The sequence below is a fragment of the Callospermophilus lateralis genome, unplaced genomic scaffold, assembly GCF_048772815.1.
Source record: "Callospermophilus lateralis isolate mCalLat2 unplaced genomic scaffold, mCalLat2.hap1 Scaffold_101, whole genome shotgun sequence".
Taxonomy (NCBI): domain Eukaryota; kingdom Metazoa; phylum Chordata; class Mammalia; order Rodentia; family Sciuridae; genus Callospermophilus; species Callospermophilus lateralis.
Genome location: NW_027510272.1, coordinates 2,708,202 through 2,722,726, shown reverse-complemented (window position 1 = coordinate 2,722,726; position 14,525 = coordinate 2,708,202). Strand labels below are relative to the sequence as shown.

The following is a 14,525-nucleotide window of genomic DNA, read 5'->3' as shown; positions in this document are numbered from 1 at the left end:
GAATTATATAATTTATAATGAATTTACTTTGCCTTAGAACATTCAACACAAAACACCATATAAAGTTAGAGTGATAACTTTTCACATTCTGTAGTTCATTATAGTTGTACACACTTAAGCCACATTTCCAAGGAGAAAAGTAAGCTCAATATTGCATGCAGTTTAAAGCAAACAAGATCAGTGTCATGCTCTGAATATCCTTCCCAGAAATGCACAGAATAAAACGCAATTCAGTTCTCAACCTCTAAGTACTTACTCCAACTGGATGCTCAGTTAAAGAAGTAATGGTAGAAACTGAGGGGGTCTCAGGTTCTTGGGGAACAGTTTGCTTTTTAAAAAACAAATGGGATGGTACAAATAGAACACAAAGAAGGATAAAGCAAAGAGCAAGTACTGTAGGAAAGCAACATGTTCCTGCACGACCACGTGATTCACAGTAACTACAGAACTTACGTTGCCCTCATCCGTCACCTTAGCTGGAGAAGAACTTTTGGAGCTGCTGTTCATGTGAGCTGGACCATATCCTGGGTCTGTTAGAGATCAAAGAATGGATTCAGACTTATTCTAACATGAAGAGAATAAAAATCCTGCATCCACAATTACAGATTCTTTGTAATTACTTGGTCTCTTTACCAGAGGCAACGGGTTTCCCAGATGCCTCAGAAGACCATTGAGTACGAGGTAAAGGTCCATCCATTGACCCTTGGGAAAAAAAGATCAGAGCCCTTGTATGTATTTTTCAGAAGAAATAAACCACTGGTGGACAGGTCAGGGTTCAACAATAACTAGAAAGCAACATTAAAATGGGTTGCTCAGGGGTTGGGGTTGTAGCTCAGTTGCAGAGTGTTTGCCTAGCATGTGTGAGGCACTGGGTTTGATTCTCAGCACCACACCATCTACAATTAAAAATATTTTAAAAAAATGGGTTGCCCAATACATAAATCACAATTTATGAAGAGACTTAAGTAAAATAAAAGAACTGCCTTGGGTTGATAGAACAGCAAATTAATACGTACTGGTCCTAAACTTTAAGCTACAGACTTGAAGTATGTGTAAGTTGGCTTTTCTTTAGTCTGTATAACCTGACTTCCAATCTTACCAAGACTACAGTCCTATTTAGAATTGGAAATAAGACTAAGTATTTCATATTGGAAATATGTATGCTACATAAAGTTTAAGGCTACTTTTATAATATGTGGAAAAGGAACACCATAGAGATTTAATTTAAAGATAAAGGTTTACACTTCACAGTGTAAAATTTAAAAGAAAAAAACAATACAGGGACCTCCAGGAAAAAAAATGTTTTCTATTCTAGAACAGATTTTACAGAAAACATTCACTAAGATAAAGTAAGAAATTATCTTCTATATATTGTACAGGCCCAAATTCTATGTTTTCATTAGAATATTCAAAAGGGAAAAAAAAAAACAAAACCTTGAAGCAGTTTACTATAAAGCAACATGTGAATGCTCACCAAATCCATTTCTAGGCATATCTCTTTGATTAAGAGTAGCAGAAGGAGGTCTCCCAGCTGGCTCTGCTGTCAGTGAAGGGGAACAGTCTCCACCACTCACGGGGGATGGACCAAAAGAGCCATTATGGCTCAGTGGACCTAAAGACAACAATGCCGTGTTACTACTTTAAGGCAGCCTTCTCCCTGACAACAACCCCCACACCTCCCGCTTTAGCAAATCATTCAGATTATTTCATAACCATTACACACAGAAATAAAAAGTAATTTACATACATTCTGCACCAAGAAATAAAATAGCTCCTTTTACAAAGTGCCCCCTACCTCTCCGAGGAGGATTTTGTAAATTTGGTCTCCCCGGCATTGGTTTTACAATCACAGGTTCATCTTGCCACATTGCCATCTTTTGGGTCATTTCCAATAGTCTTGAATATTGAGAAAGAATGGGCTGAATTATGAAACAGCAATCATAGATAATATCTAGCATAACCTTAAAACACTATAAAACATACAGTAAGATACCAAAAATCACATACTTCTGTCTCAAATTAGCAGCTTCCCTTTTCTCTTCAGCTATAGCTCTTTCTGCAGAACGAGCTTTGAGCTATTAAAGAGAAAATATTCAAATTCAGTTGCGGTAGGCTATGCAAAAAATAAAGAAAAGGGGAAAAAAATCTTACCCAATTATCATGAGCTTTCTTCACATGCATAGCAATCTGAAAAAGACAACACATTAAAAAAATGTTTTTAGGGATTCATTATTATAGCCTATAATTGTCTGTATTAGATATCAAAGAATTCTGCAACTACAGGACAGTATTAATTACTACCTGGTTTTTAAATGAGCGCTCGGTTTTCTGTAATTCTTCTTCCATCTCTTCAATTCTCCGCCTAAGAATTACAACAATTGAATAAAATTTGAAACATTCTGACCATTTTCTCTTTATTCCATCAGCTATACTTTTAAAGACTTTTATCATACATAAGAAAAACATTTCTAAAGTTATATGAATCCAGTGTGTTCAAAACTAATACTACAGACCAGGTGCAATGCCACATGCCAGTAATCCCAATGATTGGGAAGCTGAGGCTGGAGGATCACAAGTTCGAGGTCAGTCTCAGCAATTAAGTGGGAACCTATGCAACTGAGACGCTGTCTCAAAGTGAAAAAAAGGTCTAAGGATGTAGCTTAGTAGTAAAGCACCAAAAATAAATAAATAAATAAATAAATAAATAAAATAAAAACCTAATACTAATAACTTCTTTATCATTTAATTGCTAGAGATTCTGAATTGATAAATTATAATTTCCTTAACTGTTCATCAGTGTGTTCTCAAGTAATTCTGCTAGAAATATCTTCCTCCTTAAAACTTTTTCTTTTTTTCAAATTATATCCATAGAAGATTTCCAAGGTCTATCAAATGCCACACTTTTGTGGGTCTTGATACAACACACAGCAAACTGATTTCTTAAAAAATTACTACAACATACAAAACCCCCAGAACTGTTTGCATTGACCAAGTTCCCTATGGTCTTGCCCATTGGGTACAAGTAAATTTTTGTTAACATTTTTCATTTGTTAAGTTGAAATTTATTTTTTCTCCTGTGTGAATTGAATGTGTTCATATCCTCTCGTTATTTATACTTCCATGCTATTTTCTTCTATCTACATAATGTAAAAAAAAATTAAAAAGAAAGCTAACACTAATTCATGAGACATTGACACCCTCCTTTAGAAACTGAACTCACTTGTAATTTTTAACTTCCTGTACAGCGGAAAACACCTTTTCATCTGCAGCTGACAGCTGCTGCTCTTTTTCTAGTCTCTCACATTCTTCTTGACTCTGTTTCCTAAAAGAAAACCAGTTATCAAATCAAAAGTTTCTCTTTGTGAATATCACTTCCCACAATTCTATAAAATGCTTAGGCACATAAAATAGGAATTCAAACCTGCAATTTCATAAATCAAACTCTGGCAAATCACTTACATTTTCTAACTTATCCTCTTAATTCTCTACTTACCAGTAAATAAAATAAATGTGAAAACAACATGTGCCCCAAGGGCAAGTCTCCTGTGTGTAAGATAATAAAAACTCACTTTACTTCAATGTGGAAGATCAGGACTGATCAACCTAACATAATTAAACATATTAGGATAAAGCAGGGGATAATTCTTTTCTCGTTTCTGCCATGGGTAGGACACTAAGTATATCTTTGTCATGGAGGAACTCTTTTCTCAATCCAAGACTGGTACCATATAGTCAGTCAAAGAAAAAAATCTTCTAGAATATATCTTTTAGCTATGCAATTAACCACAGAACATTTTTCACACTTTAGATATTTATTTCAAAAGAACTGTAAATTAAGCAAAAAGACAAATCTGAGTTTTGATAATGTCTATCAACCAGAAAAAGAAGCCAAAGTGACCCACTATCAGAGTATTATCTACTGACAAGTTTTAACTCTGATCATGAAACTCAAGATGTTCATCTACTGACACAAAGGTAGCCACATTTAATGATTTAAAAAATACTATTTTCTGCTATCTTTGTACTACTTTAGCCATATTTCCAATTCAAAAGATAATTAACTTGAAACTTAATTTTCCATAAATCAGAAGAACTACAGTAAAAAAGGATTACTGGTACCAAATAGAAAAAGGGGATAATATATTCTTATATAGCTTCTCATTTAATTCTTCAGCAAGTATTTTATGAGTGGCTATAATATACTAGTTACCTTGTAAGATGCTAAAGAATAAAAGAGCTCACTGTTTCAGGTATAAATGATGCCTAAAGGAATATAATAATTTTCCCCACTGGCTTAAGAAGGAATATGGAGAAAACTGAATCTTGAAGGACAGAGAGAATTTTGTTTCCAATTATCAAAGAGTTAGTCTGAGAGCACTAAGAACAATCAAAACATCTTTATAAGAATATAAAATTGTGTTTGAAGAGATCCAAGCTAAAAAGTCAGTGAAGATATATGTATGTGGCCAAGATCCATTAGAAAAAGGAATCTGAGAATTACAAGTAAGGCTGGCACTTTAAGATACTTTTCTCCTATTGAAGATAACACAAAGATATGAGTCTGAACCAAGCCTTCATTAAATTCCTGGGCTTAGAGGAAAAATGAGGCTACCAATAAAGGGACCCTTAATAAAAGCCCTAGCCTTTGAGTTTAGATTAGAAAGTACTGCACACTTAAGTGATGAACAGGCAAAAAAATCCAAAAGGAACAATACTGAAAAACATTGAAAAGACAAGTCATTTTTTAATTATCTTAATTGCTGACTAAGTTTAAAGTGACAATCTTACTCAAGTAACCTCAACACTTTTCTATAAGAAGATAACTTCGTCTTAGTCCTCAAATTTCATCTATAATTATCACAACAATGTTGGCCAATCAAAACTGACCAGGCACTCCATAAGACAAAATTCTGTGAGAAAAAATCCCACAGAAAAGGAAACCAGCTAATGGGGTTATCCGCACATGTTTTAAAATCACTGTGCTTTATATAGTCAAAAAAGTAAAGTCAAGATTATGAATTTCAGGGCTGGGAATATAGTTTAGTTGGTAGAGTGCTGCCTTGCATGCACAAGGCTCTGGGGTTCAAACCCAAGCACCACAAAAGAGGAAAAAAAAGATTATGAATTTTGTCAAAGGATTAGAAACTATAAAACAAAGAAATAGTTGGGTGTGGTGACCTACCTACAGTCGAAGATACTCAGGAGGCAGAGGCAGAATTATGAGATTAAAGATAGCTTGGAAAGCAGTAAGACCCTAGTCCCTTATGAGAAAGAGCAAGGAGTCTGGGGAGGTAGCTCAATAGTAGAGCACATGGCTCAAGGTCCTGGGTTTGAGCTGTAGTACTGAAATAGGACTGGGGTTGTGGCTCAGTGGTGAAGCACAGGCCCCACATGTGTGGGGCACAGGGATCAGTCCTCAACACCACATAAAATAAATAAAATATTGTGTCGGGCTGGGGATGTGGCTCAAGCGGTAGCGTGCTTGCCTGGCATGCGTGCGGCCCCGGGTTCAATCCTCAGCACCCCATGCAAACAAAGATGTTGTGTCTGCCAAAAACTAAAAAATAAATATTAAAATTCTTTCTCTCTCTCTTAAAAAATCCTATAAAAAATAAAATATTGTGTCCATCTACAACTAAAATAATATTTTAAACCCTGAATTTTTTAAAATCCTAAACTCAATGAATGATTTTAACAGCAGATTTGGGAAGTGAAATAAATCCTAGAGCTTTTAACATAGGTCAGAAGAAAATATCCAGAAGAAGTAAATCCAGAATGTAGGAGGCAGGGGAAATCAAATTCTAATATACATTATTATAATCAGAAGAGAGAATGAGGTAAAATCAACATTTAGAAAAAGACTCGAAAATTCAAGAAGTGTTTAATGGTCCCAAGCAACATAACTGCAAGAGGAAAAGTGGGTGGGGTGGGGAAAACTACACCTAGGCACTTCCCAATACAACTGTTAAAAAAAGAGAAAGGACTACAGAAACTAGAAGAGGGATAAGACCAAACAACAATGATAATGGACTCCTTAAAGAAAAAATTTAAAACAGATGGTAATTAATTGGATATTTTTAAATTGCTAAAACTAAGTAACAGTCAAAATTCAGTAGCCAAAAGAAAGATCCTTTAAAAATGGAAACTGGTTTTAACTCTAATCATGAAGTTCATGTCAACCTAATACAGATTATAAAGGTAGCAATATTTAGTGAATAAAATACTATTCTCTGTTTATCCTGTATTACCTTTGATACACTAATCAAATCTATCATTAAAGGACAATGTTCAAATAGAATGAAAATAATTTCAAATAAGAAACCAACAGTGTAGAATGCAGAACTACAGAAACTTTAAATATGTGTATAAATTGAATGAATGTCTTGTGGAGTTCACAGTATATGAAGTACTAACATACAATGCCACAACAGTTATCTGATTCAGGAGCTACTTAAAGCCCATAAAAAAAATAATAAACCTATTAATCTATGTCAGGTTTTTATTAAATCCAGAATATATACCATGGCCTTTAAATTATGAGAAGATGAATAAAATTATAATTATATAATTATAATTCCATTATAATTTATGATTACATCAAGCTTATACAGGGGATGAGGAAAATAATTAAAAATATTTAAACTATTAAAAAGATACAAGGAAGAAAAAAAGAACAGGTCATCAAATAGAAAGCAAATTCTTCATAAACCACACGCACATATTGACATGGACAGACTTATATTTTAGAAAGTCCACTCAAGCGGCTATAGAGAAAACTACTAAGAATTTGAAATAAGTTATATACAAATATAAAAAATGTAGAATGAAGACAGATGATCTAGGTTAGAAACAGAAAAGATGACACAGGCATGAACTAACATAGTACCTGGGGATGAGTAAAAAGAGTAAAAACCACAGATGATGACTGAATGAATTTTGGAGGAGTTGAGAAAAATAGTGCTACAATTTAACTGCATTACAAAAAAATTAATTGCCATTTAGGTCATTCAGATTACTAGTAGGGACAGAGAAAACAAGTGTTCTTTAAAAAAAAAAAGTGATAAAATGAGAAATGTTTCTTTGAAACAGGCCAGGAATTTAGAACTGGCCTGAACAAAAATTTGAGATTCTAAAAAGGTCGATTGGAGATCACAGAATTTTAGAAAAGTTAATGGAAAGGTTTCAATATTTAATGCATTAATTAGGCAACAGAAGTCAAAATACCTAAAAATAGTTAGGTCTGTAAGAAGGTCTGTCTTTGCTTTACAAGATATATATATATATACCGAAGAGTAAAATCAGGTGCAAACAAATAAAATCTGACACAACCTATTTTTAGAGAATCCAAGTATTTTTGTGGATTAAAAACTTCAAATGAACTTTCAAAAAATAACTAGCTCCACACTAAGAAGATTAATATATAAATATATTCTACAAACAAGTACTTCTGTAATCATAACTCCTAAGGTCCTTGCCACAGTTCAATTTTGTGTGAACATCTGAGATATTCAAGTCCAAAACTTGTACCATCAATAAGTAAATATTATCCCTTTTTGAAGTTTTTATTCTACTAAAACATGTCATTCCAAATCACTCAGTATTTTTAAAGGTCCAGAGTTAGAGATACAAGTTCAAAACATTAGAATTACATAACTGATCACAATGAAAGGTAATTAAAATAAATAGGGAGATCATAGAAAGGGTCTAGAACTTTGAGAGGTATTTCCACATCAGTGACTGTTAATACCATTTTACCACTTCCTGCCTTCATATGAATTTGACAATTGATTACGATGTCCTCACAGCCTTAGTTTATGGTTCCAACTACCTCAGGACTCTTAAGACTGACAATGGAAAGAAAAATGCAACTTATAGGAAACAAAACACAAAGGAAAAAAGACAAATCTCTACTTATTACAACTAGAAGAAATTGTAAATAATCTTAAGAAAACATAAAATTATCTATTAGTTCACACAGTGATAACAATAACAAACAATGAAAATCTTACTTTTGTAGTGCCATCTCATTTTTCTGGTAGAGTTCATTTAAAATCTCCACTTTCTGCCTTAGAGTTTTGCATTCCTCTTCCAGTCCAACTTTAGAAGACTGTAGTGAATTGCAGTCACCTTCTAATTTCTTTATTTGGTCTGTAAAGGATAAAACAGCTTATCTCTATATGTGTACAAGGACTTAAGAACTTGTTTGAGGGAGTAGTGCCAAGAAAAGTAAGAAGCATGAAAGCAAGAAGCCATTCTTTATCTTTCCAATAAAATTTTAAGTCTTTCCAACATGGCAATTTCTTCTCAAAAAGAACCCACCTTTTAGATTACATTTTGTGGGCATCGAGGCTCTTAGCATAAGTTGTAAAAGTTTTAGATCCTCTTCAACTACTGATATTGTAGTTTGTGTCTAAAAATTGCAGAAAATAGAGGTATTCTTAAAAGTGAGGCACAGGAAGAATTCACAGGCACTATGGGACTCTTACAAAGAACTATACCCGAGAGACATCCATCATCTGCTTAATTTGATCTTTGATCTTCTCATTCCGATCACCTAAAAAACAAAAGACTTTTGCTTTTTCTTTCCTTACTTTTAACTCTATATTCTCCTAACTTCCCCAAACTAAATAATGATTGTGTTCAAACACCAGAAGAAAAAAAATCAATTAAATAACTAAACTGATTAGACTAATGACTTTTAAGAGAATTGCAAGCTTAGATTTAAAAAAAAGAGAGAGAGAGGTGAATTTCAGGCTGGGGTTGTGGCTCAGTGGTAGAGTGCTCACCTAGCATGTGTGAGGCACTGAGTTTGATCCTCAGCATAAAAATAAATAAAAGTACTGTCTGTCTTAAAAACAAAACAAAAAAAGGTGAATTTCTAGTTTGCACAACTAAAATGTTATCTATGCTATTCTTGTAAGATAAAAGCTTTTCTTCTCTCTCAGATCTATCTTCACCTGGGCAAGTAAGTGTCTTATTTAGAAAGATTCAATCCTCTATTTTCTCCCTGAATCTACTACCAGGTGTGGTTTGAAATACTTGCTATGTAAGCAATATCCAACTTGGGAGAAAACATCTGGAAATATTTTCCTCATCAGTAAACACTGTTACACTCCCTCTCTCTAGCTTTCTGATAGTCTCTAGACTCTGTTCTCACAGCCTTAGTTTATGGTTCCAACTACCTCTGGACTCTTAAGACTGACTGTGGACCTTAAAACCACAGAGCCATAGAGATGATGAGTATCAAAATCAACTATCATCTGCATAAGAATTAAATTTCTCTTACTGTACAATGTTCAATACTCTAAGTATTGTACAGGATGTTACTATTGTAGCTGCAGTGTACTTACTAGTTTTCAATGGGATAGAAAAGGTCAGTGTTCTTCACATGCCTATTGCTACATTATACCCCAGCAACCCACCTCTGCCAATGCAACAGACATATCTATAGATCCAGTGATATGTGTCTACAACCCTGAAGCTTAAGAAGAAAATCAGCTAGCTGAAAAGTGGCATCTGTATAAATACTTAATTAAAGACAGGAAAGCAAAAAAAGGATTCAACCTCCCTGAGACTGATCTTACCTGCTACCTCTCCGTTGGTTAATTCATCTGACTCATCTTCTCTATTTTGATCCTCAGATTCAGATTCACATTGTAACCGATTCAACTGTGTGATATAATTAGTCAAAGCCTAGAAAAGAAGCAAAAGGTTGGAAGACTCTCGATTTTAATTCAGAAGATTTCAGGAGAAATCATGAGATGAAACATGTATTTGGAGTATAAACTTACATTAATAGTATCATCTTTGTGATTAAGAAATACAAGTAAATCTTTCTGGGACTTCTCAAATGATTTGATGTGTTCACTGAGCTCAGCGTGTGATGTACACCAGTCTTTGACTTCCTGCTGCAACTGAAAAGTCAAAACACATGAATTCCTGTGGGTTAGGGAGGGGTTTCTGCACTGGATACATCAGGACTACAAGACTTAGACAAAGAAATAGAGAACCATACTCCTCGGTGGCCTGCCTCAATGGAGGGGGTTGAGACCTTGGTTAAGGAAGAGGGCAGAGTGGCCCCAACTCTCACAGCTGCAGTAAGAACATCAGAGTTCTCAGGAAGTTGACCCTGTTTATTGCATTCCCCAGAAAATTGCTGCCAATTCAAATAATTTACCTCCAGCAGGAATGGCTGGGCACATATGACTGTCTCCTAAATTTAGATTCCTTATTATGTAATCTTCCCTTGGCCAGTGAATCAGTAACTACTCAAAAGAGGATCATAAAATACTTAATTTTCTGGTTTAAAACGTTTCATTGAGGCTATGCAAGATAATAACTGATTGACATTTGATAAGAAAAGCAATAATCCAAAAATCCAAAACAGATGGAGAACATATATATGCACTCAATTTAGGGAGCATGTTTAAACTTTGCATATCTAGAAAAGGTCCTACATGAATATTCCTTACCTCAGAAACAGATCCAAGAAAGATACAAGATAATGATATTCACTTCTCTAGTTTACATTATGTATGACATCAAATTTTCTTTACCTGCTCTTTCGTCGTCTTAAGTATGGTATTTTCTTTCTGAAGCTGACAGCATTCCAACTTCACCTTCTCTTCACGAAGCTTAGCTTCATTAAAGACAATTTGAAGCTAATGCAAAACACTAGAGTTAGTGAATTAATTCCAAAGAAAAAACAAAGTTATACTTTCCCAAACCAGACATCATATAGTTCTCATTTTTTGCACATTTTAGCACACTTCAAATTTTTGGTCCGCAACAAAACTAAGATATAGTATTAATATCCCATTATGCCAACTATCCCATTAGCAAGAGTTGGCAGCTTTACCTCTGAAAATTCAGAAGTATTCACTGAAATGACATCTTCAAGCTTCTCTATAGATTTCTTATTTTCAATTATCTGCCAGGTGAAAACAGAACACAAAATATGCATTAGGATTTCAGTAGAAATAGTGATATGTGTGTGTGTGTGTGTGTGTGCGTGTGTGCGTGTGTGTACACACATATATATACTAAAAAAGATAAACACAACAAAATATTTGTCAAGCCATCCCATTACATTTCAGTAATGCAGGGGATCCAGCTTTGGACTAAGCAAAAAATAAAGAACTGAAAGAGATGAGGGAAAATGAAGTCATAAATATTTCATGGCATCCACAACCTTACTGTTTATGAGATAACCAGAAAAAGAGGTCAAAGTATAGAAAATCATAATGCAATAATAAAATGTTTTAAGGCATAGAAAATTAATTAATTACTGTTTTAAATAAATCAGTTCAAATTAGTAATTTTTTTTCTAGTGATAGAGAAAAAAAATTTCCCAAGATCATTTTTAAAATTTTCTTATCTGAAGTAAAAAATGATAAAATTTAAGGGAGAATAGACTAATCTCACATACAGAAGAATTCCCAAAAATTTATAAAGATATTAGCTCCTTAAGGAAGTGGACATAACTCCCCAATCTTTGTTTGCAATGCCTGGGATTGAATCCTGGGCCTCATGCATGCTAGGCAAGTGCTCTACCATGAGCTGCATCCTGAGCTCATAACTCTTCATACTTTAACTGTGGGTTGTGCATGGTAACTTCCAAAGAATATAATATGAAAAGGATTGGAAAGAATTTTTACAGTGACGAAATCTGATAAATACTACCTCAGCTAGGTGATCAAGCTTACCTGGGGCTAGGATATTTCAGAACACACTCTCTACTATCTTTTGCAACTTTTATGTAATTACAGAAACTTATAGAAATTGAAAATGAAATATGTAAGTAAAATTTTTTTAAGTACAGAAAATTGATTAATTCATTACTCTTTCAAGTAAAAAGTAAACAAATACTGTTCAATTGGACAATAGTTTTTTAGTTGATCTGCATGTTTCCAAGGGCAGAGCAAAGCAATATGAAAATTATCCAAGGTTGAGAATAAAAATATTTCCTAGGCCCATAAAAATAATTTGTTGTATCAGTACTTAAAAGTTCCACAAAATGGGCACAGATGTGGGTTCAACTTCCTTGACTCCTAATCTTACTTTAGTTAACAGCTGGACTAAGTTCAACTTAACCAATTTTACAAAATATTTCAAAAGCCAAATTAAAGCAACACTTAGCAGCAAAACTCTTACCAAGTCATGATTCTTAGCATTCTGTTCTCTTTCAGATTCTAACATAACATGAAGACTTTTAGCTCTCTCATCCAGAAATTCTTTAGCTTTTTCAAGAAGCTTTATTTTATCCTGGGAAAAAAGGTGTCAAGATTACTCACTCATTACATTTACTTTTGAGTTTAGAATGTAATTCCCCCCAAAGAAGGGATTTTTACCTTATATTTAGTTGCTTCATCAGAAAGAATCATATTTTGTTTCATGGTTTCTTGGATCTGTTTCTCTGATTCCTTTATCTATGTAAATAAAGCATTCAGAATTAAGATACACAAATTATAGTGCTACTATACAAGTTACTTCCAGACAAGTGACCCTTTCCAGAAGAAAGCAGTACTTAATACATATGACTGCTTAGAATTTGGATGATTTGTAGGAAATAATGAAGTAAAAACTTTAAAATATGATTTTTAAATTAAAACAGGTAGAAATGATTCAAGCTAGAACCAAGGGAGAAAGAAACAAAAAAATAATTATACCTTCTCTTCATACTTTGAAAATTTCTGAATCAGTTCTTCATCTTCTTTCATGAAATTGATTATCTTTTGGGCAATTTGCTGTTCAGTGACTAAAAGGGGGAAATACACAAGATTATTACAATCACTAAATGAAATCCAATTACTCAATCTACTAAAAGTAAAGACATGTTATATGGTACTATGAGGAAATACTTCTTAGCATAACTAGTATGCTTTTAAAAAGCAATCTATGCTTATTAGCAATAAGAGTATAAAATTATTAAAATTTAAGAAAAATATAAGAACAATGATATTTTGCTGGGTGTGGTGGTGCACATCTGTAATCCCAGTGGCTCAGGAGGCTGAGCTAGAAGGATCCCAAGTTCAAAGCCAGCCTCAGCAAGAGCGAGACACTAAGCAACTAAGTGAGACTTGGTCTCTAAATATAGGGGGTTTGGGATGTGGCTCAGTAGAGTGCCCCAGAGTTCAATTCCAGGTACCCTTCCCATCCAAAATGATATTTCAATTTAAGCTTATTTCACAGATGGGAAATACAGTAAAGTGTTGTAGCTTGATATTCCTCCCTTCTCAAAACACTTTCTTTTCAGAAAATGGAATCATTTAATTCTTTGCAAAGAAAAACAGAAATGAAAGCATACTGATTCACATTACCATTCTTTAAATTATCTACTCAATTACTTAATGCATGATTAAATCATTAGCATAGAAATACCCTTCAAATGTAATACATCTGCATTACATCAATATTCAAAGTTAATCTGCCCCAAATTAAAACTTATCATCTCCCTATCCACAATTTGTTCCTCCTCTTTATCTCCTATCTCAGAGTTGGAACCAGCATCATCTACTCAGTTATCCATGCTAGCAACCTAGGAATAGTAAAATTTTCAGGAGGTAAAAAAAAGTAATAGACATTAAAAGTCACTGTATCTACTTCTAACATACATAAAACACACATCAAACACCAATACAATACAAGTTTAAGAAACCTAAAAATTTACCTTGATATACTCTATCTTTTACCTAGAAGAGAGAAAAAAGATTAAATTTGATGTCAAACATCTGCTCAATAGAAACAGCATTCCTAAAACAGCAGTCAGAATCATAACCAAGTGAGAATTTAATAACATTCTGGTTCAGAATAATAAATTTATAGGATTAAAAATAAGTAAAGGTTAACAAGCATTTTAAATTTAATTGGTAGTTATATTTCATAAATAGGCTCTGACATAAACACACTAAGATATGTACCTTATTTCACAGTAAAGATGTGTGTGTGTATGTGTGTGTGTGTGTGTACTCAAAATCATTTACTTGAGAATTCTAAATAACCAGGATAAAGTCTAGAAACAATCAAAAGGAATCTGAGGAAACGATATTAAGGCATAATCTTTGTACTAAGATATGCCACTTTCACTCACCAGAAAACATCTTAGAACTCCAATTTAAATTTGCCTATTGGCTGAATTTAGAAACTAATAGGCTACATCATCTTATTTCTACAAACCACTAAATATATAGCAAGAAATCTGAAAGGGAAGACTGCTAGAAGAAAATGCACAAGCAACAAGAGAAATGACAATTAACATATTCTGGAAAGGACAAAAACAATCATTTCCTAAAGACAGCAATAAACTGCCTGAAAATAAAACCTAAGCAGAATTTTTTTTAAAAACATCACTAAATTTCTTTGTAACTTAGCATATACTTGTCCTTTCAAATGTTATAAATGGTGATGGAATACTCAGATGTGTCCATGGATCATCCATGGGATCTTCGTAATAGGAAATTGCATTCAGAAAACTCCAACACAGAAAGAAATGGCATTTCTTTAATGTCATAGCCTTGCTAACCTTT

At 33.6% G+C, this 14,525-nt stretch overlaps 1 protein-coding gene across 1 annotated transcript in view; it reads right to left on the bottom strand.

Annotated features, from left to right (window-relative positions):
* The window catches only part of LOC143386976 (transport and Golgi organization protein 1 homolog), a 39,724-nt gene that overhangs the window by 2,821 nt on the left and 22,378 nt on the right, over positions 1-14,525 (bottom strand). The window contains exons 8-27 of the mRNA XM_077107965.1: positions 13,670-13,691; positions 12,669-12,757; positions 12,351-12,428; positions 12,154-12,264; positions 10,859-10,930; positions 10,557-10,661; positions 9,792-9,914; positions 9,585-9,693; positions 8,499-8,554; positions 8,320-8,410; positions 8,010-8,148; positions 3,221-3,322; positions 2,302-2,362; positions 2,152-2,187; positions 2,008-2,075; positions 1,796-1,896; positions 1,475-1,612; positions 634-702; positions 454-530; positions 257-328 (exon numbers count right to left, since the gene is read on the bottom strand). Of these exons, the coding sequence (XP_076964080.1) occupies positions 257-328; positions 454-530; positions 634-702; positions 1,475-1,612; positions 1,796-1,896; positions 2,008-2,075; positions 2,152-2,187; positions 2,302-2,362; positions 3,221-3,322; positions 8,010-8,148; positions 8,320-8,410; positions 8,499-8,554; positions 9,585-9,693; positions 9,792-9,914; positions 10,557-10,661; positions 10,859-10,930; positions 12,154-12,264; positions 12,351-12,428; positions 12,669-12,757; positions 13,670-13,691 (1,719 nt within the window). The remainder of the gene's footprint in view (positions 1-256; positions 329-453; positions 531-633; positions 703-1,474; positions 1,613-1,795; positions 1,897-2,007; positions 2,076-2,151; positions 2,188-2,301; positions 2,363-3,220; positions 3,323-8,009; positions 8,149-8,319; positions 8,411-8,498; positions 8,555-9,584; positions 9,694-9,791; positions 9,915-10,556; positions 10,662-10,858; positions 10,931-12,153; positions 12,265-12,350; positions 12,429-12,668; positions 12,758-13,669; positions 13,692-14,525) is intronic.